The following is a 27,566-nucleotide window of genomic DNA, read 5'->3' on the forward strand; positions in this document are numbered from 1 at the left end:
CTAAATATGTGTTCTCCCTGTGGATTCAAGAGTAGAGAGATATATTCTTTGTTAATTAAATATAAAACAATAAGCATCTAAAGTCCTACACATGACAGTGGCTCAAAACCCCATTCCATAATAATAGTAATACTAATGATAATCAGTATTATTGGTAGTAATAATACTGATTATCATTATTATAAAAGCAGTTAACTGTGATTGAAGGCTATGGGCTAGGATTTTGACACACTATCTCATATAATAGATGTGAAGTGAGTGCCATTATTATTCCCATTTATAGACAAGAATACAGACATTTGGCAAAGTTATATTATTTGTTAAAGCCACAAAGCTTGTAAGAGCCAGGCCTGGGAATGGGACCCAGTTTTGCCTGCTCCAAATATTCTATTGCCTTTCATCGGTCATAGCAGGCAATTCTTAAAAGGTAACAGCTGAAGAATTTTATTATTTGAGACTATACAGCTAATTATTCATTTCTACAATTAAAATGCATCACCTTTGATAGGAATAACAGCTCCTATTCATTCTGGTTCATCAGGGATTTGAAATATTAGGAGACACGATGCCATGGGAACAAGGGTGCACCACAAACACCCCAAAACTATGAAGAAGATGGCAAAATTTCCATTGACTGATTTAACACACATTTTCAATCACTTTAAAAGCACCCATGTTTTAATCAGCAGAGGTTAACAATTTAAACTAGCATTTATCTGCATTCTTTCCTAACTTTTCTCTCCTGTGTAGTCAAGCTGTCTCTACTTGGTAATAAATGCACTTTTAAAATAGTCCAGAATTAAGACAGTTCTCCTAGTTAACCTGAAATCAAGAAGCTTTAACTAGAGCTAGTTCTTTTCTTCAAATAAACTATGAACAATAACACTGTTTGGTGTTTGGTTTTTCCCAAAGGATGTATAAGTGGAGTTTGCTCTCACCTCTCCCCAGCTGCCATAAGCCCACTGAGGGCAAGGGCCAGATTCGCAGGATCTCTGCTCATCGGGTTTGATTCTCTCCACGCAGTCGTTGGCGGTGTATCCATTTTCATCCTGACACACAACAACACGCCGCTGGGACCCACCAGCACAGGTACTGGAACACTGAACACAGCAGACATCAGTCAACAGGTTAATCCCTACCTCGATCTCCATCTCAGGGACACAAAAAGCAGCTGGTTGAAGGGTCAGAGACAAATGTGGCAGAAACCATTCTCAAGTTGTCCACGATGGACAGAAACCAATACTGAGAACCTCCCTTCCGTGGGGCTGTTTAAAGTTCACGTCTTAGCAGCACCTGGAGGACAGAAACACGGCTTCCCTCTTGCGCAGGTTAGGTCTCAGTAGGTGTTTAATAAATGCCTAATAAGTGATCATGTCTTGGGATTTCCAAAGCTGTCCTATTCATCCTTTGCATCTCTGAGAGGTACAGACTCGCTGACTGACACCACAGTCTACTGGGAAATTCTCTTCTTTTCAAAACTACAAGCGCTTATTTAGAAACAACATTTAACTTCCCTTTCAACACCAGGGTCAAATCACATGATTCAGGAATTGCCAGTTGTTGAAATTAAGCTTCTGTACTAACTCCTTCAATTACCCAAGGAAAGCATCACAGAATGTCACTTACATATCATTTCCTTGCAGGTAACGTTCCCGTCTTTCCCTTGGCAAAAGCCTCTACTTCCGTGGCTAATGGTAGCAAGATTTGTTGTCCCTCTTTATTTTTATTCCTCAGTGAACTTGAATTCCATATTGACAGACCTCTCTTCAGGTGCATGAGCTTAGTGCTTACTCCCTCTCATGGTTGTCACAAAATTATGTTCACCCTTCAGCTAATTTCCCACACAAGCTTCTCATAGCTCTCTTATTTATCTACATCTTGAGTGTTTTTTTCTTTCCATAATTTCCTTATCTTTTGAAACCCGATGTGTTTGCTGGTCTCCTTCACTCTGACCCTTAACTTGTACAATCTGTTTGCTTGTAAAACAACCATCTAGTCCTCCAAGCAATCCAATTCTCACGAATTATCAAGTCTCCGACCGCATCTGCAACATTGTTTTGAGTTCCCGGTTCCAATGGCTGATTTGTGCTATCAAACCCCAGCTCAAACCAGTGTTATTTCAAAATACCCATAAACACTGCTCCTTGCTGGTTGGCTTCTTCCATATAAAGATGTGAAAATGTTTATCTTTTGCTTATTGTACTGGACTTCAGTTCAATTTCCCTGCCTATGCTGGTCAAATTATGAATGATTTTCAAATATATTGAGTTTAATTTTTAAATGTAGAACAGGAAAATAGATTTATGAATTCTGTCTGAGCAAATATTTAGGTAATTTTTGATTTACAAAAATCCTACCTCTATTCTCTGAGGGTTCTGATATACTCACTCGAAACTTAAAAATATTTGTTTTCTACTTTTAAACAACTTATTATGCGAGAAACACAGAAACCTATTATTTTAATCGGCTTTGTTTGGGGACCAGAATTTAAAACATTAGGAAGGACCTTCCATATTGTAAACAGATTTGGAATATATATATTTTGGCCCTTGAGTTTTTCCTCTGATAATAAAATCTTGTATTAATTGTTTATTATGTCACCTGTGTTATTGTCCCAATAAAATGGTAAGCTCCTTCAGCGGGGATCAATGTCATACTTGTATCCCTATTAGATCCTATAGTGCTGGTCACAGGATCTACTGCCTGATCCAATTAGAGTTTCTAGAAGCAATAGTTCCAGAAACCACATGCTACCCTCCCTTCAATATGGCTGAGTGGAGCAAGGAAGGATAACAAATCCAAGGTCAACTAATCTACTGGCTGCCCAGTGACCAGTCAGATGCTTCCTATTGAGAGTCTGACCAAACAGAGAAAGCGCTCAGCTGGGGGCCAAGCAATTGCGCCATACAGTCTAGAACTTGTGCTTGCACAGTTCTGAACCCAGCATTGGCCTGGGTCTTTATACTCCCATACACAGGTGAAGTATTGTACATCATCTTTCTCAGGTCCAATTTTGCCATTTTTTGATTAACAGGGATTCTTAGTTCCATTCCCATATTGCAGAATTTCACTCTGGACTTACTTTGTTAACAATTTTCCTGTCCTCTTTAGATGACATGTTTTCCCAGGTAAACGTTCCTCCGAACAAACCCTGTACCTATCATGCACACTGAACAAAACAAGAGAGAATGGCCACTAGGGAAGCAAGAGATGATGGACGTCTGGTATTTTTATCTGCCTACTATACCTCCCCTTAACACCTGGCAGCCCAATTTTCCTTTAAGGAATCATTTCTCCCCCAATGGATGTCACCTTAGTGGGACTGTGTTTTAAGATGCTCTACATTTCCCTGATCAAGGAGTTAAGAGGAACGGGCTGAGCCAATCAGACTTTCCTGGGAATTTGAATCCTGAGCAGAGCAACTCAAGGGTGGTTCAGAGTTGAAAAGGGCTCATTAAGACAGAAACTCCTTAAAGAAATTATACTGTAGATACTGTTACATCTAGAGATCAGAGATTGGCATTTGGCCTGGCGGCCAAATCTGGCCTGCAAGCTGTTTTTATAACTCAAGTGTTATGGGAACACAGCCATTTCCATGTGTTTACATATTGTCCATGCCTGCTTTTGTGCTAAGACAGCAGAGCTGGTTAGCTGCAACAGAGACTGCATTGTCCACACAGCTGAAAATATTTATTACCTGGACCTTTGCAGAAAAAATTTGCCAACCCCTAGCTAGATCCCTGAAGATGTTCTGGTCCCAGTCTCTACTGGGGCTAAATGAACAGTATTGTTTGTTTTGCTTTCCCTTGAAGGAATCAATTCCTTTTCTTTTGCTTGCAACCAGAGACCCCTAGTTGGTAACACACCAAAAAACTTACAGAAGGTTCAGGTTTATGCAAAAACATACTGTAAAATGAGGTTCTGATTCCAGAAACTACTGAAAACGTTAGATTCCCATTCTCTAGTGCTCGTGATTCTTTGCCGCCTTTCCTGCTGTGGCAGGCAGGAAGAGCCATGCATCCCGAACCACGCAGAGATGTGTACACATGCCACACTCTCCTGGGAGTAAGTCAGGCACGTCAGCCTAGAGCTGAAAAATCACATTGTCCACCTTCAGCCTCACTTCACTTAGGAAAAAAAAAAAATCCCCAAACAAAAAACAGGCACAATGAGAAGAATGGTATTGTCCATTGCTGCAAAAAGGTTACCTAATCCTCCCTAATTGGGAACTCTGCCCAAGGGCAGAATCATTCAATCTTAAAGGAATGTATTATCCACATATGTAGTCCTAAATAAGAATAGCTTCCAGTGCCTTTTTTTTTTTTTTTTAAAGTTCTAGTGTTATCATTAGAATACACATGTTTGAGTTGTGAATTTTTTCCACTGGAAAAATCATGGGACACTCAGTGATGACCTCTCTTGATCACCCTTTAATTTCTCAGAACTCAAATTTCTTCTAACCCAGGCAAAGGAAGCCTCAAAGTGGGAAGTAAGGGAGGAGAATGAGGCGGTGAAGGTCCCAGGCAGATGTTCTGCTTACAACCAACAGGTGCAGTGTGTGAAAACACTCAGTGGCTATCTGCATTCACAGGAAAGTAAACCTAATTTATTGAAACATAACCATGGTGGGAAACTGACAGGTTCCTTCTAATGCTTTTTAGTCCAGAAATAATTAAACACAATTAGCAGTACTAGAAGGAAATGAATAGTAAACAATTAAAAAGAAGACTTCATGAGTGATTAATAAACACCAAACTCCCCATATCTCCCCAGGGTCCCTTGCTACCTTACCCCTCCTTGAAGTTCCTTTAGACATGTCCAGTATTCCACAATAAAATTATTTTTTGGAAAATTATTCAATAAAAATTCTAAAACTTTCAAAAGCATATTTTTCCTTTGAATGCTAAATATCATGTGTCAAGGTCTTCCTAATTTGAAGGACAAAGATAACGATAACAATAAAAATAATCGTCCACATTTATTAAATCTTCACGATGGTGGGCAGAGTGTAAAACACTTTATTCGCATCGTTGTATTTAATTCTTACGACAACCCAAGAAAGTTGGAGTTATTGTTAACTTTGTTTTACAGGTGAGGAAACAGGCTCAAAGAGGAGAGGGGACCTGCCAAAGACACCAAAATTTGCAAGTGCCAGTCCTTGGATCAAACAGAGGCATCTTTCCTTAAAGCCTGTGCTGATAACCATTCAGTTATGGTATTTTCCCTCAGCACAGATTTTACCCAGCCTAGTCCTTCTCTCCTAATCCAAGACAATGATATACTACTACAAATGGCATAGCCGTTGTGCCACTTCAAGACTACACTCACCTGGAAAATAGCAAGAAGGAAAATGACTTTCATTAAAAACTCCCTTTCAGAAAAGTTCTTTTGCCCTTTTAATTTTCCTTCAGGTAAGAGCTGCCTGCCACCTCCAGGATCAATCATCACAGCTTCACATTACCTTCCAGGAAGCTGCCTGATCAAATCATCCAGCAGGGACACCCCCTCCTCCACCCAGTTAAGGTAGCTTAGAGGTGTGGGCAGACTGTCTCAAGTGATACCCCTTCCGGGACTGCAATTAACCTCAACAAATGAAAATGCACAGTGTCAATCCCTTCTGACATAAACATGCTCCAGAGGTGTTTCTAGTTTTGTTTCCCTCCAAGCACTACATCAAATGAAAGAGAAGAAAGCAAATTCGCAAAGGCTTCAGGGAATACTCACTGCTCCCCAGGGGCCGGTCCTCCACTGGTTTCCTCCCAGCACATGGGTGCGGCTAGGGCTGACGCTCCTGGGGCGATAATCCCCGTTTTGGAAAGGGTGCTGAGCGAGGCCACCGTCTGGGGTCCGTTGAGGGCATGGTGACATGGAACAGTCCTGGTCGGTTTCTGGGATATAATCCGGGTCACACTCGATTTGATCGATCACGTGGTCACTGTAGTTGACACAGACCACTTGCCGGGTGGTCCTCCCTTGCCCACATGTCACAGAGCACTACATTGGACGTTCAGAAAGAGAAAGGGTGGTTCAGCCAGTTGCTCAGGCCCAAAACCCTAGCATATCCCCGTCTCTTTTCTTCCCACTTCATGGTCACTTTCATGGAGAAGCCCTGCCGGCCCAGTATGCAAAATACATCCCCATCAGTCACTTCCCACCATCTCTGCCATCACCTCCCTAGTCCAGGCCACCGCCTTCCCTTGCCAGGACTATTGCAGTGGCCTTTCAGCTGGGCTCCTGTTTGTAATCTTGACGCTTTCCTCCCAACCCAAGTCTGTTATCCACATATCATAAACCATGCCCCTTGCAAACAATAGTCAAATCATGTCATTCACCTAGTGACTTCCCAATTCACTGTGAATAATGTCCACAGTCCTTACCTTGACCTAGTAGGCCCTTCATGATGTGGCCCCTGGCTACCTTTTTGACACATCTCTTATCACTCTCCACACTGCACTCCAGCCCCACGGGCCTTATGGATGCTTTTTGAGCAGGCCAAGAACACCCCTGTCTTAGGGTCTTTGCAGCTGCTCTACTTTCTGCTGTACAACACGGATATCCATGTGGTTCACTGCTTCACTCCATGCAAGCCCTGCTCAGTGCAATGTGAGGCCTTTTCTGACCACCTCATCTAAAAGCACATCACCTCTTTCTCTCTGCCATTACTGTGTTTGACCTTTTTTCTGGTATGTATCAGTATCTGGTGCTATACCATGTATTTATATCTTTATTTGCTCATTGACTGGAATCGCCATTGGAATGATCTTCATAAAGGCAAGGACTTTCTTATTTGTCAGTCACTGCTCTTTCTAAATACCTGGTGAGTAGACAGATGGATCTGATAGATGTATGTGTGTATGTTTGGAAGCTCAGGGCATGAGAGTGAGATTATCTACCATTTACTGAGCACCTTCTTTGTTCTAAGCATTTAATAGACAGAATCTCAAATAATCCTTACAACAGCCTTATAAGGTAGATATTCTTTTTGGCCTCTTTTAAGAGCAGAAGAAACTGAGGTTCAAGGACTAACAGCAGACTGCTCAAGGTCATGCAGCCAGTTAATGTCAATGTCTGGATTTTTACACAGCTCTCTCTGAATCCAGCTCTCAAATTTCATATATGTATTATGGTATTTATTGAGATATTCATCTCCATTCTCTTCACCTGTCCTAAGCTCTGTATTTCCTGGACTCGGGAGCTTTTGCAAGACAGAAAGCAGGAGTTACCTGAACACAAAGGTTTTTCTACTTTTATAAAAGTCCACAGGTGGTTCCTGGTGTGCACAGGAGGCTGGGTCCCCAGCATTGCCTGAGGGTTCCTACTTCTCACTCTCGGCAGGGAAGCCAGAGGCACAGGACTTGAAGGGACCATGGGGTGCAGGAGGCACCCAGATGCAAGTTGAGGCCCTCTCCCTTTACTGCCCCCACTTCTCCCTGCTACTTCTGGTACTCCACAAGCCTACTACTTTCTAATGGGACTTGGCTCAGTTAAGACTGCATTTTCCAACCAGTCCAACAGGATGTGGGCTTAAGGGGTTGTAAGTTGATTTACACATTTTTAAAAAATGTGCATTTCTTGCACATCTGGCTAAGATTCATACCAGCTGCACATACGCGGAGAAGAATATCTCACAACCAAGTCCAATTCTAAAATAGGACCCGTTGACCTTGGGGACTCACGACTAGTCATCCCCCTTACGGCTCCCCGAGTCCCCTCCCAATTCCAGAGAATTCACTTGCTTACAGGGTTCCAGTCCAGAGCCTTCCACCGCCCACAGGGGGTCACAGAACATTCCTCCTTGGCCACTGGTTTAGGGAGGGTTGCACAGGCACTCTCGTCAGCCACAGAGCCATCCTCGTCCCGACAGCTGACATATCTCATCCGCGTACCTTTGCCGCAAGTGGCTGAGCACTGGGTGTTGGAAGAAAACAATGCAGAGACGTCATGTGAAACAGTCACTCACTGGATAGAAACCTACTCTCTCAAGTCGTGTCAGAGAACGTCTGCCTTCCCTCCCACCCTCTCTACTTCTTCCGTTCTTACTGGCGTCCAAGACCCAAATCGCCACTGGGTCCTTGGAGCACTGTGTGTGCTTCTCCTTGCTTCCGGGGCAGCGGGGGGAGGGTGACAAGATGGTAATTCACAGTCCTAGACGCGGATGGGAAGAAAAGACCAAAGTTACCTTTCAGTCATGGCGTATACAAATATAAGGACTAAGAACTCTAAGATCTCAGACTTCTGGGTGATTTGGGGCAAGTCAAGTGACATCTCTCAGCCCCCAACTACAAATTCAACTGTGAAATGGGATATAATCTGAGCCCCTTTGTGGGTGCCTTAATACAAAACCACATTTATTTACCTGTTTGTGTGAAGAAGATATTGTAAAATGACACACAGTTTAGGAAAGAGCAGCATACCCTTTTAAAATTATTAACTGTTAATTTTTTGAAACATTCTGCAGGCCAATTTCTGCTCCTACATTTCAATTCACTTCCTAATCAGATTTTGCTAACCATGAACTTGCTTTCCGAGTGTACCCACAGATAGCTCCTGAGGCCCCAAAGAAGGTCAACTCTAGATACAAGACGTGTATTCATCACAAAGCCTAGAATTTATATCACACCCCTCAGTCACTCAGAGGCAATTCCTATGATGGACTGAGGTTATCCATGCGTAGGTAATATTCCCAGATTTCCAAATGGGAAATCGGAAGTACACACCTGTTCACAATCATTCCCAGCCTCAGTGGTTATCAAATGTTCTTGGATTAAATACATACCCATTAAATGCCCACGATGCCCTGGGCACAGTGCAAAGTGCTGGAGGCTCAGTGCTGTAGTGACTCTAGGAAGCTTACCAACTGAACAGGAAATTCTGTTATTTGGTTCAGACCTTGACTATTCCTCTGCCTGGGGTCCAAAGAATGGCACAGGGAACTTGTCGCACAGTGAAAAATTTATTCACATGCTGCAGCTGCAGGAGCTGCCCTATAGTCAGTCCATGGATATTACTGAATAACTTAGAAACGTATGTTGTGAATCGCTAAGGGAGTCGCTAAGACCTTACTTTCTGCGTGTTTAGATGTCGCAGCTAATTCCCAGGCATTTATCATGCAGTGGGTTGGAACATTTCAATAAAAAAAATAAAGATGACACGAGTCACAAGTGGTGTTTGGTTAACTGATCAGCAATGACAGCATGAACAACACTGCCATATTCATTTCCTTTTTTGAGACTCTGCATCCATCAACAACACATGTTGCCAAGTAGCAGACTGAGGGCACTCAGAGCCGAGGCAGTACAGTGGCCAGATGGGGCCTCAGAGCATAACTTCTGGGTGTAGTCTGGGTTCAAATCCTATCTTCCGCAATTAGCAAAGCTGATCTGCAAACCCAAGTCTTCTCTTTACATATTCTCCTTACACAAATGATGCCAAAATCAAGGTCCACATGGAATAGCGTGCTGGTGAATGATTACCAACTAGCTCTCTCGAGAAACAAGGCGTGCTTATGTGTGTGTATAGATATGTATGTGTATATACATATATACATACACACATATTACATGCACCTATGCATGTATATATATGCTTGTTTATTATACTTTTTTCTGATATAAAGAACATGTAGCATAAAATTTACAAATAACAATAAAATATACAATTCTTTATTTTAAATTTCATAGAGCCAGTTGATTCTCACAGAATACTTTTGTTGTTTTTGCTGAACTCTTGAATCTGTGGCTGAACGATGGTTGTCGTTGCTGGACAAGTGTAGTTCTGACATGAATGTCAGTTGATATTTTGTTTACATTTAAGAGTATCATGGGGGAGGGGGTGGGGTGAGATGTGACAGGGTAAGAGAGTGTCATGGACATATATACACTACCAAATGTAAAATAGATAGCTAGTGGGAAGCAGCCGCATAGCCCAGGGAGATCAGCTCGGTGCTTTGTGACCACCTAGAGGGGTGGGATGGGGAGGGTGGGAGGGAGGGAGATGCAAGAGGGAAGAGAAATGGGAACATATTGTATATGTATAACTGATTCACTTTGTTATAAAGCAGAAGCTAACACACTATTGTAAGGCAATTATACTTCAATAAAGATGTTTAAAAAAAAAAAAAAAAAGAGTATCATGAAAGAGAAACAATGAAGATGTATGTCAGAACTTCACTCACTCACCCAATGACATGAACAATTTCTTTGCTGAACCAGAAAATAATTTTCAAATACCAGAAAAATATTTCCTTATTTTTTTATGCTATTTACAACATAACAGCTGCAGACACAAGACTTTTAAAAGTTTAGTCTGCATTATTAACATTTGTTCCCTCACTTTTTTGAGTCTAAACAATCAATACAACAATCAATTAAACTCTGAATTACAGCATCTACTGATTTCTGAGGTGTTAAGTACTCTCACCATGGCCAATTTCAAGCTACCAACTTGATATCCATGAACACAGAGTTAAAAAGGGATGTGCAGTAGCTCACCACTATACAGTATTTCCACCATGCAAATACATACAAATGTAATGTAAATCAGAGTAAACTACAGGAAAATAATTAGAAAGGGAAAAGTGAGTATTTCTCAACTTAATTTTTAATATCATCTATTTATTTATAGGTTTTTATTTTCAATTTTTAATAATGGCTGTATTTAACAACCAGCTTGCAAAATTTCTGAAAATTTACCAACCATCGCTTGTGAGCTGGAACAAGCCAGCTCCAGCACATGCAACCTGAACATATGATACTATTTGCCAAACCCTACAGTGAAATCATAAAAAAATCTGAGTTCAAGAAAACCAGCCCAAAGAGTCAACCTTTGCCACCCAATAAGAATCAGAATCAAGCCTACATACAATTCCAATAAGCAGAGAAGAACAAAACTGGTACATCAAAATATTAGATCCAGAATGTAACAAATAAGTAAATCCAGAACAATTTAGTTAGTCTACTGTTTCCTCTACCTACATACTTAACTATGAAAGGACTTCAGTTTTGAATGAGCTCCTGGGAAGTTTTGGCATCAGTGCCCAAAGCCAAAAACTGATTTGGACCAAGGAAACTTACCTGGGTATCAGTTGGTCTAGTTGCTGCGTTGCAGTCATTGTCGTCCACCACTGACATGTATGTCCCAATGATGCATTTCACTGCTCTTAGCTGGTATCCCTGTCCACAAGTGACACTGCACTGGGGGAAAGAAAGAAAACAGAAAGTATATACAATCTAGCCAATGTTCTCTTTCCCTAACTTTACCTATAACATTCTACAAGAGAAAAAATATTTCCATCATAGTGGGCCAGAGGGCTGGCACTCAAAGATAGTAGGTAAAAGCAGGTAATCCTACTCTGTACAATTATACTGATCGATTATCAAGATATTACATGGAATTATTTCTGCCTCCCATTGGAATTATGTTTGTAGGAGTTCAGTTCCTTGACTGTGAACCCCTGGAAGGAGGGGAGTACATTTCAATCATTTTTACATCTTTCACACTGTACCTAGCAGAATGCTGTGGCTAAAATAGGTACTTTATATAGTTCTTATCTGACTTCTGGAAAATTTTCCTAAAGCAATTATCAGAGTTTGCATGAATATTTTTGTATAAGAATGGTCTTTGCAATATTATTTATAAAAGGCAAAATATTAGAAACCACTTAACTAGGCAAGAACCAAAAGTCAATTAAATGCACCATGGCAAACAGATCATAAGGAAAATGTAGCCACTAAGCCTAATTGTTGGATTTAAAAAGCATCTAAAAAACAGTAAGTAGAGGGAGTGATGTCATGGAAATGGCAGTTCAGGAAGCTCCAAGAGTCGATCCCTCCACTGCAGCAACTATTAAGCTGACAAAAAATGGCAGAATCTTTTTTTTTTTTTTTAACTCTGGAAGCTAATCAAACACTTAAAGCAACTAGGTGAGTGCTTATTGCCAAATTTCAGTAGCAAAGTGTTGAGACATTTTTGCTTATTGCCCCCCTGCCATATTACACGTTCCTCTCAAATGCACATGGAACATTCTCCAGTAGAGACCATATATTAGGCCACAAAACAAGTCTCAATAAATTTTAAAACCCTGAAATCCCACAAAGTATCATCTCCGGCCACAGTGGAGTGAAGTTAGAAAGAAATAACAGGAGGAAAACTGAAAGATTCACACATATGTGCAAATAAAACAACAGAGTCTTAAATAACCAGTGGATCAAAGAGGAAATCACAAAGGAAATTAGAAAGTACTTTCAGATGAATGTAATCAAAAATAAAACATAAAATTTATGTTTTAATAAATATAAAGATGCAGCAAAAGCAGTGCTCAGAGGGAAATTTGTCTGTAAACACGTATATTATTAAAAAAAAAAGATCTCAAATCAATAACCTAACTTTACACCTTAAGGAACTAGAAAAAGAACTAAACTCAAAACTAGCAGAAGGAAAAAAAAAAAGACTAGAATAGAAAAACAACAGAATCAACAAAACCAGAAGTTGGCTCTTTAAAAAGATCAACAAAATTTATAAATCTTTACCTAGACTGACTAAAATGAGAGAAGACTCAAACAACTAAAATCAGAAATGAAAGCAAGAGCACTGCCACTGACTCTACAGCAATAAAAAAAGATAATGAAAGTAAGGTGAATAATTATATGCCAACATGTTAGACAATCTAGATGAAACACACAAATTTCCAAACACACACTAATTAGCCAGAAACACAAAAATCACAAAACCTGACTTAAAAAGAAACAGGAAATTTGAACTTTTATAAGAAGTAAAAAGATTGACTCAGTAATCAAAAACCTCTTAATAAAGAAAAGTCCAGGACCAGATGGCTTCACTGGTGAATTCTACCAAACATTTACAGAAGAATTAAGTACTATTCACAATAGCCAAAAGGTGCAAACGACCCAAATGTCTTTAGAGGGATAAATGGATAAACAAATTACGGTATATCCATACATGGAATAGTGTGCAGCCATAAAAAGGAATGAGGTACATATGTGTGCTACAACATGGATGAACCTTAAAAACATCATGCTATGTGAAAGAAGCTAGAGACACAAACAGTCACATATTGTATGATTCCATTTGTACGAAATACTTAGAATAAGTAAATCCATGGAGGTAGAAAGCAGATTGTTGGCTGCAGGGGTGAAGGGGAAATGGGGAGTAACTGCTTAATGAGTATTTTGGGGTGACAAAAATGTTTTGGAACTAGATAGAGGTGGTGGTTGTACAACATTCTGAATGTATTAAATGCCACTGATTTGTTCACTTTAAAATGGTTAATTTTGTTTCGTGCGTTTTACTTCAATTAACAAAAAATTGATTAAATACAATCCTATTTTTAGTTTTTAAAACATAAGGAGACAATCATAAATGTATTAACTCTGCAGTGTAGAGCTAGGAGTGTGGTTTTCTTCTTTTTGCTAAATTACTTTTTGCAAAACTTCTCTTACGAACATGCGTTATTCTTCAATATTTTAAGAAACAGTCTGTTGCCCTGAATTGCATGTTCAGTCAAAGGAAGGACAAATTTCTGGCTAGGACTGACCTGGTATAAACACACATAAAAAAATAGGCCTTTTAGTTCTAAAAGATGTTATATTCAAATCTGAACAGTGGCCCTGAGCTGTGCTCTCCTCCTGTTATTATTTACAAGAGCTAGCAGATATAGACAAAAAGGAGGCAAGATCTGGGGCATGAGTGGACTCCCCCTGTTTAATGAGCGTGATCAAACATGATCAACCATTCTGACCAAGGATGCTGTGTAATGGAGAGGAAGAGTGCCAATGTGAACGGTAGAAATTGTAAGGGTGTAGTGATAAAGCTGCTCTCATTTACTGCACCCATGTTGGAAATGAAGACGTAAGCTAGGGAAGAGGCTGTGGCTGGATAGGGTGGAGGGAGAGTCATTCTTAAAGAGATTACACAAGTGACAGCAAGCAGCTGCTTTGCTTCTCTTGGGAACGTGGAGTGCTACTTAAATAGTACCCGGAATGCTTTTGCTTCTATATTAGGAAAGACTTAATTCCAAGAGTAGTGGCTTCTTAAATGCAAGCCCAAGGGAGACTTTCACTCTCTCCTTTAAGAACAGTTCAAATGACTGTGAAACCTACACTGGGGGCTTGGAAAAGATTCTTTCAAAGAGAGATGATTCCTGTAACCTTTGATCTAATTAATTCTGTTTGAAAAGTCTGAATAATTTATGAGAGGTGAACGTAGGAATCATGACACTGGGAGCCAAAACATCCCTTCCAAATCCCAGTCCAGACCCTCCTGCCAAAGACACTGGCGCTGGATCACATTCTGTAACAGACCCACAGCTGCACGCTAGTAGATAACATCAGCCAGGCATGAGATCTGTTGTGAATTTGTTCAAATTCGTGTGTGCTCAAGCTACAGTTTTAACCCAAGGGCGAAGACACGCACGTGGGTCTGGAAAAGGAATAATCAGCTCCAGGAGGCCAAGCGGCAACCCTCAGAAGTGGGGCAAAATGGTTGCAGAGTTTCCATCACTTGGCGCCACGGAGGTGCAGTGCGTGCCACATGCCATAGTGGTTAAATCCCAGCCGCTGGAATGTCCCTCTGCAGGCCCGCTCCAGATAAGAAGGAAAGAATGTAGTTAAGAACTTTATCATTCAAAATACCTGTCCCCAGGGACCTGCCTGCCAGGACGCACATTCTGGCTGCTGACAGGTCTGCATGGAGGCTGGCTTGGTCTCAGGGTCACAGATTCTATCGTTTAATCGATCTTCGCCAAACTGACACCAGACCTGGCGGTGCTTATGCCCTTTTCCGCAGGTGACCAAGCACTGTAATAAAAGGTACAGCCAGTCAGGGTCATTTCTGAACAATGTACTGTGGTTCCCGGGGATTAGCCATTGATTAACAGGACCAGGTGTGCTCTTTTCCCACAGCAATTCCTCTCAGTCGTTGCAATTTGTAAATACATCAAGGTTCATGCTTTTCACGCGTTCACTCATTCGTTCATTCATTCTGTATTTACCCAGGCTCTGGGCCAGTTTCAAGCACAGAATAAACTTAACACAGCATCATGCTCTGAAATCCTGAAAAACAGCATTCATGGTTTGGTAGCATAAGAGTTAAGGGTGGGGAATTTACGAGTCAGACTAACCTAGTTTTTAATCCTAATACTGGTTTTTAATCAGCTGTGGATACTAAGTGATCTCCCTGTACTTCAATTTTCTCATCTGTACAATTGGGAATACAATAATGCCTACTGCCAGGAATTGTGAAAACTAAGTAAGAAAAATCCAAGTGAAGTACTTAGCACATGCTCATTCAATGAGTCTTAAATATAATCTAAATAAATAAATAAATAAATAAATATAATCATCATTATTACCTATTTTCATTGTAGAAAACTTGAGAAATACAGAAAGACATAAAAGAGAAAACTATAACGATCCCCAAATCTCACTACCTACCTAGGGATAATTATTATTAAAATTTTGCTGTTTTCTTCCCAGTCTTTTTAGCTATGGAATGTTGGATCATACTGAATATATACTTTGATATCTCCCACTTCCATTTCATTAAGTATTTTTGCAAAGGTTTGTTACTTAATTTGAGATGATACTTTAGCTAGTATTAGCTATCTAAGTAGAACTTAAACCCAATACCTTCTTTCATCTTTTTTTTTTTTTTAACTAAATACTAGAATTGAAGCTAAGGCCACTTAGTTAACATAGAACATAAGAACTAGGTTTGTTGTTAATTTGTCCAGGAGTCAGACACTGTTAATCACATGCACTGTTACTTGTCTGCCATTTCAGAGGCGTTAATAGTATTCTTTTACGACTCAGATTTTATTTAATGTTGAAAGTAAACAGTTAATATTGCACTTGCACGGATGACATAAGGGAATGGATGCAGAAGCTGTAGCAGGGAAATACCTCTTTCCCCACATTCCTGACTTGGCCCATAAATAAGGCAATTTCTGTTCCCCTGCCACTTGCTCCCCTGAAGAAAGGTGGAGGGGGGCACTTGCTCGGTGAGAATCTCACCAGGAAATACTGACACTGTCTATAAAAGCGAGTTGCTGTCCTCGGGCCACCTATGCTACACAATGGAGGGTTAGCCTTACGCTTCATCGGGTAAGGGACAAGCAAAGCATAAATCTGGAATACTCAGCCTGCTCCTTTCTCTTTTTCCCAAGTTTTCCACTAGCAACTAGATGGGTAATCAAATAGGTCACTCACTGGGGTCTAATTCTCTTATTTCAAAAATAAGAAATCAGGGAATCTTATTTTTGACTTCAGATCGAAGCCAATGCAGCTTTATAATTAATAAAGAAAGCCCTGATTTCCTTTATAGCAACTTAGCCAGGGCTCAAAGAGGAGGGAAGGTGAGGAGCTGGAGCTTCAAAAATCACCAACAGAAGCTACAATGGCGGGTGATCCAGATAAACCCACTGTGACTCTGAGGTCACCAGTGGACCAGTCATGTCCAGTGAGACAGTCATGGGGCAGGTGGAAGACTGGAGTTGTTTCCTCAAGAGGAGGTGGGAGAAAGGTGCAGCTGGTCTAGCCTTGAACTGACCTGGGGGAGGCTCAGAATTGAGTATCGGAGATGAGCTGGGGGAAATAACAGCCTTCACATCTCACCTCTGACCAGTCTCCTGATTTCCACTGTGGACAAGGGAACTCGTTGCACTTCTGAATGGTGACTTTCTCTTGATGCGTGCATTTGCTATCATCAAGTACATCATTACGGGTGTTGACACAAATAGCCCTTCTCCTCTGGGTTCCACCATCACAGCTTTTAGAACACTGAAAGGACAAAAAAAATGAAATAAAATTATTGCTGAGTTTCTCATCAAGCATGCTCAAGATACTGGCTAGGCTGGCTTGTCTCTTCCAGTCCTTAAGAAACAACCAACCAACAAAGCCTGGTCAATTCTAGTTGTTATTTTAGGGGTATCTGTTCATGTTATCAATTTATTTACCAGGTTTATACCGAAGTCAATATTAGCAAACTGGCAAAGGAAAACAAAATTGGACATAGCTTGTGGGATATGAAAAAAGTGTTCTGTTGAGTTTTTCCACCACTCCCAATTTTCCACATGCCATGCCCACATTAGACATTACAAATCAATCATGGCACTCTTCTGTAGTTTTAATGGGGGAAGCCATTATAAATCAATCATGGTACTCTAAATGGGATTTCTCAATGCAGCTCTGCAAGGAGCCATCATCAGCTAATCAGACTTACTCCAAGAAGAAGACCCTCTGAGTGAGAACCAACTTACTTCAGTCCAAGCAGAATAGCGCCAGCCACCCGTGTTACATTCTCCTGAGCATTTTTCCCGGTTGCTTGGTTTGGGGTGACTGCTGCAAAAACTGTCATCAACCTTCTCGGTCTTCCCATCTAGCCTGCTGTATTTGGCACAGTAGATGTTTAATGTGCGGTAACCCAAGCCACACTGGGCACTACATTCACTCCTGCTGGCCACGTGCCACCTATGCATAAACAACAGGGAGAAACCAACATTTCTATTAAATATATTTGTCTTATTGAGACTTGACTGGTGGAAGAGTTGAGCTCTGTTTTCTTCCTTAACTCAAATACCATGAAACCCAAAGCCACAGTCAGTTACTGAAATCCAATTTAAAACCAGCATTTCCATGTATTTTTCATGGCTGCCAATGTACACGTAAGTCACAGAGTGACAGTCAGTGGTTCTATGTTTGTGAAGATTCTCCCCCGATACAGTCAATCTGAAATTCAAGCAACCAAAAAGAAAAAAAAAAAACCACTGGAATTCAGCAGAGCAAAAAAAGCAATTTTATATTTAAAAGGTTCATGCAACCTAGCCTTTCATTTGTCAAGGAGGCTGCTTTAACAGGGAGCCATTGTTGGAAACACTCCCTAGGAAACCTCCTTTATGTGGGCCTGTGCTGGAAAATGCTCAGTGAACATCCTGTAAATTAATAAAGGAATGGAGAATTTGGACTGTAATTGTGAATTTCAAGTATGCTCAACTGTGTACATTACTATCTGTGAATAAAGACTATAAGTTGCTTGAAGCCATGGACCATAGTCTATATAACTCAATTACAATTTTTTTTTTTTTGGCTGTTTAGCATCTTAGTTGCGGCACACGGGATCTTTGTTGTGGCACACGGGATCTTTCGTTGTGGCACATGGGCTTCAGAGTGGGCGGGCTCAGTAGTTGCGGCACGTGGGCTTAGTTGCCCGGTGGCATGTGGGATCTTAGTTCTCCGATCAGGGATCGAACCCAAGTCCCCTGCATTGGAAGGCGGATTCTTAACCACTGGACCACCAGGGAAGTCCCACAATTTTTTTTTTAAAGACTAATTTTTTTTAGAGCAGTTTCAGGTCCACGACAAAACTGAGAGGAAGGTACAGGGATTTCCCACATACCCCTGCCCCCACATACACAGAGCCTCCCCATCATCAGCACTCCCCACCAGAGTGGGACATCTGTTACAACTGATGAACTTATGTTGCCACACCATTACCAACTACAGTCTATAGTTTACATTAGGGTTCACTCTTGATGTTATATATTCTCTGGGTTTAGACATATGCTTAGTGAATATATATCCACCATTACAGTATCACACAGACGTAAAAATCCTCTGTGCTCCACCTGTTCATCCCTTCCGGTCCCACGATTATTCACTTTTAAAAGTAGATTTGAATCTACAAATTTTTGTCAACTTTATATCCCTAGTACCTATAAGACTTCTACGGCGCACAGTAGGTGTTCAGTATGTACTGATAATTCAAGTGGTTCTTTTAATGCTCCAGCAACGGAGCCAGAGCTTAAAAAAGAAAAAAAAAAAAACTTAAAATGAATAGAACAGTCTAAAAAATGAGCTTGAAATGCGTTTCGTTGATCAAACTTAGCAATCCCAAAAGGATGATTTCTTTATAATCTTCATTTGAATTTGCTCTTGATCGTTAATTCTCTCCCGCTCATAAACTCCGTGGTTTGCCAAATACCAATGCCCTATGAACTCTCCCTTCTACCCTCAGGAAGACAAGCGGAGCACTGGACACATGCTTATCTTGGAATTTCTCACAAATGCTCAAAAGTAGGTCAGAGTTGACCCACTCCTACATTTGGCATGTAAAGTGGGCTACTGAGATTTTCCATGAGAGTGACATAGTATTTGGAGGATTTATTTCTAACCGGAACATGTTACATGGGGATTGTAAAACAGTGCTTTATCTCATCCTGTCAAAGTTTAATCTGGGCAAACTCTCACTTCCCTAAGGAAGTGAGGCAAAAAGTGTGGACCAATTCAACAGAGGCATCTGGAACTTTCATCTACCCTTTGATTCTCAGCTACCTTCTCTTTGCCTTCATCATCATTTCCTCGTGGAAGGGTTATTTTCCATCCTGGATAAGGGAGCCAAGAATCCTGCCCCCTACAAGAAAGCACACCAGCAGCTTGGGCTGGAAAAGCGTACCAGAGTTTCCCTGATATTCATACAATCCCCAGAACCCAGGCAGAGAACGTGGCAGAGTCTGTGGAAAGGTCACAGCACTGCTTTAGGAAAGTTCTCAAAATGCTATCACTTATTTCATTTATTATCACACTGGAAAGTCATCTCACCTTCAGTGTTCTGAATTCATTCATTCATGTCAGGTGACAATTGTAATGTGTTACTATATTGCAGAAAAGCGAAGTGTTTGTTAATAAGTGGAAACAGAAAAAAATGTATGTCTCCGTGGGTGTGTGGGGCATTGCGGCATTAAATAATTTGGGGAACTACTGATTTAAGCAAGTTCCTCTATTGCAGAACTTCTCAGGGCCTTCAGAATGTTAACCTGAACTACAAATCTTCACATAGTGGAGAAGACAGTCAGTAATACTTCTCACACATACTGGTTTGCCGTGGATCAGCCTGCTGAACTAGCATTCCATAAAAATGTTTTGGGAAAAACTGTTGTAGAGTTTGAGCAACCAGTACTAATCTTCTCTCCAGTCTTTCAGTTTTGCACAAAGATACTTGGCAATTATTAGTATAAATCATAAAAACAGCCACTGTCAAGCTGACAGAGAGAAGACAGGCCGTAATGTGTTCTTTGGGCTCAGTTTCTGCATTTGCCTGTTTTTCAGTAAACAACTTTATTCTTCCAACAATCTGTAAATGCCAGTAAAATATGAACTTGAATGCTGACATATAAACACAATCTTCTAGGGACTTCCCTGGGGGTCCAGGGGTTAGGACTCTGTGCTTGCACTGCTGAGGGCCAGGGTTCAATCCCTGGTTGGGGAACTAAGATCCTACAAGCTGTGCAGTGCAATCAATCAATCAAACAATAAGATCTTCTACTTAATTTCAGACATGAGCATGCACCCATCTAGTTATGAGGCTTTGAAAACTAATCCTAAACTTCCCCTTTTTTTCTTTTCATTTCTAAATTCTCCCCCACAAGGTCTGTCACTTCTACCATAGACACGTCTACCAAAAGGCATGGCTAGAATTCCTTCACTTTCTTTTCTTTAATCAGCCAGAGGTGCTATCATCACCCAAGCCTGTTCCCTGAGCTACTGTCCTCCTTTGGTATCAGCAGAGTTTAAGGTGTTTTTTTTTTTTTTTTTTCTTTTTTTACGTTAAGTATTAAAAAAAAAACAGGTGGCTTTCTCCAAATGGGGAATTTAGAATAGTACTTTTGATACACCTACTATATGAAATGCAAAGACTTTAAGATCTGACTTTATTTACCTAGTTATTGTGAAATGAGTTTTAATAAAAATCAGAATCAGAAAGTGCAAATACAAGCTCAACACTTATTAGCTAAGTGACTCCAGGCAGGACATTTAACCTCACAGAGGCTCAGCCTCCTTATCTGTGAAATGGGGGCAAGTAGGATCCATTTCATAGGGCTACTAGGAGGATTAAGTGAGACAAGGAATGTGTAGCATTTAACACACATGACAGGTACTCACAAAAAGTAGCTGCTGCTATTATTATTATTATTACCCTTGGTATTTTATTCTCTAACCAAGTTCTGAGTATCATGTAACTCCACGTAAACCATTAATACAAAGTGAAAAGAAATCCAGTTGAGATCTTCTTCATAATTCTAGATAAAAGTATCATGGATCCAAGGCTACCTTTCAATGCATTTGCTTTGTACAATTTGCTTAATTTTTGCTCTCCGTCAGAAAGCTTCCAATGCAGGAGAAACTCTGGAGAACATCCAATTCTCCAGCATCATCACCAACTAAATGGCGGCTTATTTTAGAATCTTACTGAAGTGAAAAATATTAGTTTCTCGAAGAAACAGTTCAAACATGATCTCCACCTCAACTTGGTGCTCCTTGCATAAACTTTAAACAGGGTTCTTCAAAAATCATTTTCTTTATGGTCATGTTCTATTACTTGCAGTTCTTTGTACAAACCCGCCTTTCTTGGGATTATAAGAGCATGCTCAGTGCTGCAGACAGGTGTTCCACAATATCTGCATTGATCCTTTGAGACTCTACCAGCCCCAGTTGGATTCAGTCAGTGGGGAAGTGAAATCTAAGGGAATCCAAGTAGGGTAGGCAACAGACATGGAGCAGAAAACTCCTCAGAGTTATTCCTTTTCACCAAGAAAGAGAAATGGAAAAGCTTTTAATTCTCTACTCACTCACCATTTCTTGCCTCAGATTTCATACTTTTCTTAAATATAGAACTGTTTGCATATCTAGATATCTCTATATAAATTTTCTTCTAGTTCCCTCCATAACTCTACATTAGTGCATTGCAACTTTCATGTATGTAAATGTTCTCATACTGGGTGATAAACACTCTGGGTGGATACAGAGCATTACAGGCACCTTGATGGATGAGGTTACCTCTTTTCTGTTGCCTTTCAAAACAAACTTTTGCGTTTGACGTAACTCCCTCATCATAATACCTATGCAGCGAGTTGTGAGGGTCAAATGAGAACTTTTTTTGGCAAGTGCTATACTCTAGTAGTTGTTTCTAATTCTCAGGAGAAGAAGGAGAAATCTGCAGGTCTATGTCTTAGATAATCAGTTTCAGAGTGATGGAAAATTGGCTAAAGCTTATTTCACTGAAACGCAAGGAAGGGGGTCTAAAGACTAACAACCACACCTGCTTCTCACATGCAGAGACCTCCTACAAAACCCCCACAACTCAGTACTAAAGACCATAAGGAAACACTGGCCTCACCTCAGGTCGCAGTCTGTGCCGCAGGGTTCAGTAATGGGTGCTGGCTGGGGCAGCCGATCACATCTTTGATCAGAAACTGTAAGCTGATCAGATTCCCTGGTACAAACAGGTTTTCTTTTCCGCTCCCCTAAGCAAGGAGGAAAAAAATTATTCAGACAAAGTAGCCTATTCCATAAATTATTTAGACCAGGAACTGGCAAACATTTTCTGTAAAGGGTTAGACAGTCAATATATTTGGTTTTGTGGGCCACATGACCTCTGTCGCAACTACTGAACTCTAGTTATAGGGCAAAAGCAGCCGCTTACAAATGTAAAAAATTGGTGTGGCCATGTTTCAATAAAACTTTATTTATAAATGCAGGAAGTGGGCTGGATTCGGCCCACGGGCTGTAGTTTGACAACTCATACTGTAGACAAAAGGAAACAAGATAAATCACATAATACGACTACTAAATCTATGTCTCTGGAAAATCAGTTTGGCAGAGCTGATTTTGCTTGGCTTCACACATAATGAGGAAACCTAGCATATCCTGAATCCCTTAAACAGCTCAACTTGTCAGCCCAAAGTGACCAGATAGATGCAGAGAAAGATTAGAAAATGCATGCAGATCGAAAGGTTTATAGATGGCATGTATTTGGCTGCTTCCAAAAAAATAAAAAACACCTTGAATCCCCCAAACTCAACCTAAAAGTACATACCTTGGCAGGGTTTGCTGCATGCTTGCCAGGGTCCATGACTGTTCCAGTAAAACTGCTGGGGTTTGTCTTCAATTGGAATATTGAAAGAATAGCGCACATCAGGGTTGTATAACTTTCCCACGGACAACACCTGGGATGTGCAGACAAAATGGAGAGGATGTGTATGGGCCTGGTGATTCTTGGAGTTAGAAAATGGGCATGGGCTCATTGCCAAGTTTTTACCTGAAGCAAAAGTTCTTGTTCAATGCGATCTGTGGAGTTGATTCTTTCCACTACATTGTCGGACCCGCTGTACTCTATCACGGCATTCCCAACCCGGATTTCCCTTTTGGACATTGTGACAACAAAGTCTCCATTTAGCAAGAATTCACCTTTACTGCTTGATAAAGCTAAAGATGAGAAAAGAGAATTCATTGATTTGCTGCCATTTGAAATAATACTTTGACAGGCAGAGAGCCTGAGTGTGAAGAATGTAGACTTTTCAGCCAGACACGCACAGGCTCAAATCCGAACTTTGCCACTTGCCAACTATGTGGCCTTGGGACATCACTTTCCTCCTCTTGGTCTTGATCTCTTTATCTCTTAAGTGGAGATAAAACACCTCCCCTTCATGGTGTCCTTGCAAATTAGAAATATAATACAAGTGTGCTAATTAGCCTGGGGTTTGTGATACAAGCCCCGCAAACACAGGATTACAGATGGAAGCAATGAGCTGTGGTTACCAGAGGAGAAGGGGCGGGGCGGGGGGCAAAAAGGGTAAAGGAGATCAACTGGATGGTGATGGATGGAGACTAAATTTTTCGTGGTGAGCAAGCTGTAGTATATACAGAAACAGAAATATAATGCTGTACATGTGAAACTTATATAATGTTATAAACCAACATTACCCCAATTTAAAAAAAGAAAAAATGTTTTATGATTTAAAAATACATATTAATAAAATGAACACTTACAAAATTCGTTCCCACACAAATAACCCTTTCTACTTCATATGAGAATTAGTTGAACCTACTGAATCTTTGTGAGTTTTCTCTGTTTAGACAGATGATGAAATGTAGAAATCCATAGCCAATACGATGCTCAAATATCACTTCCTTGGTGAGGCCCACTGAGGTAGCCAGCCTCCAATATGGCCCCAACGATCCTTGCCTTTTGATAGTCACACCTTGTGTTGTTCCCTCCCACACTGAGTAGCACTGACGGTGTAATCACTAGGATACTGTGACTTCTGAGGCCAGGTCAAAGGCATTAGGGCTCCACCTTGCTCTTCCTTGAATCTCTGGCTTTGGGAGAGAAGTCAGCTGCCATGTTGTGAGGATACTCAAGCAGCCTCATTGAGAGGCATCTTACAAAAAGCAGTGAAGCCTACTGCCAAGAGCATCTACGTGAGGCATCTGGTTAGTGGATCTGCTAGCCCCAGTCAAGCTTTCGGATAGGATCAGAGCCCTAACTGAAGTCTTCACAGCCACTTTAGGAGAGACCTCAAGCCTGAAACACCCAGCTATGCTGCTCCCAGATTCCTGACACACAGAAACTGGGATATTGTATATACTTGTTGTTGTAAGCCACTAGATTTTGAGATAATTTTTTACATGGTAAAACCTACCTGGATCACTGTTTTTAAAACTGCAAGCTCCTCCCATTGGCAGCACAGATTTCATACTTCCTATCCCATTTCCCACCTTAATTTTTCTCCATATCTCTTTGTTTATGCTCTCTCTCCCCAAACAGGAATGTAAGCAAGGATTTTTGGACTGTTTTATTCACAGCTATGTCTCAGCTTCTGAAAGAACACATGGTAGATGCTCAAAAATAGTTTTTTTGGGGAAGAATGAATGAATCTACTGTGAATCTTGCAAAAGATGAAACAATCAGTGAAGCTGAACAAGTAATGTTGGAGAACAGCTTGAGTCAAGTGCCAAAACACTGGCCAACTGAGAACATGACAGAGTTAGACCAGTTAGACATTTAAGAAAAGGAAATAAAAATGGACAAAGAAGATGAGATGACAGCTGCTTCAGAAGGAATAATTTACTTATCCAAGTGTCAAGAGAGACTATTGGGAAAGTGGATAAAAACCTCGGGAAGCTTTTTAAAAAATGACTCATTTTCAGATTTTACTGTCAAATTCAAACTTTAAGCAAAGAATGTACCACTCTATCACATGACTTGACTGGAAAACTTGGGGAAAAATATTTATTAATTGCTTATTCTCCATTCTAAAAACATGGGCATGATTAAAATCAAAATACAATTTTGTTGAATATAAGAAAAAATAAAATTTATTTTCATACTCTTTGATTAATTTCTCAAGATAAAAATCCCAATCATATCATGATCAAATCGAATCATATCCCAATCATATCCTCCCCCTAGTATTTACTATAAAAGTTTGGTTTTATTTTAAGTATCTTTTTTTTTTTTTTTCAGTACTACTGCTCTTTGAATAATGAACTCTTCCATGTTTTGAGCTTGACATGTAGCAGGTACTCAAGAAAGCAGAGCTATTAAACATTTGAGTCCTGAACAAAATACTAGAAAGAGGCCAGTTACCTTTTGTAAGTTGTGCACGATTAGCAAATCTTGGCAGGGAGGGATCCCTTGAAATGCACAGGCCATGTATTTAGGTGAATAAAAGGAATGTGGAAATTTAACCCAGGGTTGGCAAACAGGTGTCCTCCCAGACACAAATGTCAATCATTTGGCACTAGCCGTTCAAGAAACTACGCAGAACAGGATTCCCTGACAGCATCATGTCTCATCATCATTAATGACATCTGTCTTGGTTGTGGGATGGGGAAGAGCCAAGTTATCTTAGGTGTCTTCCAGATCCTAACCTGTCCTTCACTGATGCAGGTGATGCACTGTCTTTCACCAGAAGTAGACCAGAAGCAATGCATACATAGAAGAGGTTGAGAGGATTTAGGGGAAGTAGATATCGTACCCTTATGTGGAAATTAATGAAGGCTGCAATGAAGCTCTGAATATTCCCTGTGGCTCAGTAGCAGCAGTGCCCTTGTTTTCGAGGACATGGGAACCGCACAGAGTTCACCCAGCTGGGCACTATACTGATGCAAGGACTACTCTTTGCAGGATCAGGAATTAATTGCATCAAATTTGATCCCTAAACCTGCACTTCATCTACCAGAATTCCTACCCTTATAAGCCCCATCTTGGCCCTGAGGTAAAAGTAAGATGCCTTCATTTGAAATGGTTGGGAAGAAAAGTGGTGACACAGCAAAAAAAGCTTCTAAAAAGATAATCTTTTAAAACAGGCAATCCAAGATCTTGGCTTCTTCTTCTTGACCCAAAATCCTTTGATTGTCCCTCTACTACCAAAACTCCTTACCGTCACCTTCCTGTATCTTTACAGATCTTGTCTTGACCTATTCTTCCAACCTCACCATTCACTCCCACCAATAAACCTCAACTCCCAGGCATGTTCATACCCAGGTCAGCTACACATTCTTCTATATGGAGGTAGTAAAGTGAAGTGGTTAAGGGTACAGGGTCTGAGGTCAGACTTTAAAGGATTTTAACTCTTTTCCCATTTTCTGTTCATGTGACCTTGGGTAAGTTATTCAACCTCTCTAAGCCTCAGTTTCGTCCTCTGTATAATGGATTTCTTACAGAATTGTTACAAACATTAAACAGGATCGTGCATATAGGATTTGGTAGCTGGCAGATCAAAATGCCTTCAAATGCATTGTCTCCTCATCACACTTTTATACTTGCTTAATTCATGGATAAGAAAAGCATGACTTAAACATTATTAAAATATTTTCTGAGGCCAGGTGACTTCTAATCATGGAAGTGTGTCTCCAGAGCCTGTTAACCACTAAAGTTTTCTAAGAAGAAGGTCAACAAATATCCATGAAATGAGTGAATGAATTCAGGCGTTCTTTATCTTATGTACAAATTGGAAGCAAATATATTTAGCTACAGATTTTTAAAAATTTAAGTTATTTGTTCTGCTAGACCGCATGAGCCTCTTTAAGTAAAGCCAACATTTAAAAATGCACTTTTCTAAGCCTAAGAAAGATCCCAGCCCATAGTAGGTGCTCAGTCAACGATGTCGAAAGAACAAGTGATTGATGGAAGCTGACATTCATGACAAGGAGAACAGAGAGCTTCCAGACAAATAACTGTTTCCCCGTCAGTGTAAACCTGACAACCTCATCTCCCCTGCAGCTCCTGCAGCGTGAGACCCACCAGCCATGCAAGATATAGGAGTTTCAGTGGGTCACTGGTTGGAGACGAGGTTGTTTCTGTGGCACCTCAGGCCTCCTGAGGCTGCCTCCTAACGTGGGTCACTTACATGGCGGTGGCAGGATGTGCTGCCAGAAAAATCACCCAGTTCTTTCAAGTGAAGGCGCATGCTAGCTACTCAGCTGATGTTTCACTAAAAGGGGGGAAATGAGATGTCACAAGGCCAGTTCTGTAAATTAAGCGATAATCCAGTTCTGGCTGTATTCAAAGAGCAATCATCTATCCTATGTTAATTCTGGGGCTCCTTTCCAATGTCTCCAGGCTTCCTCTCATGCTTATGCTGACCTGGGGGCATTTCACCCTTCACTGCATGCTCCTTATCCCATTAGATGGTGAGTAGTAAAGGAGATAGGAGTCATCAGGTGAAATGGAGTTCCTGCTTTATCTTGAACTGAATCGATTCCTGTCTTCCC

General features: G+C 40.6%; 1 protein-coding gene and 1 long non-coding RNA gene across 19 annotated transcripts in view; one reads left to right on the top strand and one right to left on the bottom strand.

Moving 5' to 3' along the window:
• LOC132375131 (uncharacterized) overlaps nt 1-5,644 on the top strand; it is a 39,379-nt gene extending 33,735 nt beyond the window's left edge. For 15 of the 16 annotated variants that reach the window (XR_009505913.1, XR_009505910.1, XR_009505921.1 and 12 more), the window contains 2 exons: nt 913-1,089; nt 5,092-5,644. This is a non-coding gene — a long non-coding RNA (uncharacterized LOC132375131). Of the gene's footprint in view, nt 1-912; nt 1,329-5,091 lie in introns of all 16 variants that reach the window. The other variant, XR_009505914.1, reaches the window with a different exon arrangement.
• ADAMTS9 (ADAM metallopeptidase with thrombospondin type 1 motif 9) overlaps nt 1-27,566 on the bottom strand; it is a 170,737-nt gene that overhangs the window by 80,603 nt on the left and 62,568 nt on the right. For all 3 annotated transcript variants that reach the window (XM_059940130.1, XM_059940129.1, XM_059940131.1), the window contains 11 exons: nt 23,107-23,273; nt 22,885-23,014; nt 22,186-22,312; nt 17,273-17,483; nt 16,629-16,793; nt 14,649-14,813; nt 11,073-11,192; nt 8,041-8,145; nt 7,741-7,908; nt 5,725-5,994; nt 939-1,100 (listed from right to left, as the gene is read on the bottom strand). In XM_059940130.1, coding sequence (XP_059796113.1) covers nt 939-1,100; nt 5,725-5,994; nt 7,741-7,908; nt 8,041-8,145; nt 11,073-11,192; nt 14,649-14,813; nt 16,629-16,793; nt 17,273-17,483; nt 22,186-22,312; nt 22,885-23,014; nt 23,107-23,273 — 1,790 coding nt within the window. The remainder of the gene's footprint in view (nt 1-938; nt 1,101-5,724; nt 5,995-7,740; nt 7,909-8,040; nt 8,146-11,072; nt 11,193-14,648; nt 14,814-16,628; nt 16,794-17,272; nt 17,484-22,185; nt 22,313-22,884; nt 23,015-23,106; nt 23,274-27,566) is intronic.

The sequence above is a fragment of the Balaenoptera ricei genome, chromosome 11 (genome assembly GCF_028023285.1).
Source record: "Balaenoptera ricei isolate mBalRic1 chromosome 11, mBalRic1.hap2, whole genome shotgun sequence".
NCBI classification, from domain to species: domain Eukaryota; kingdom Metazoa; phylum Chordata; class Mammalia; order Artiodactyla; family Balaenopteridae; genus Balaenoptera; species Balaenoptera ricei.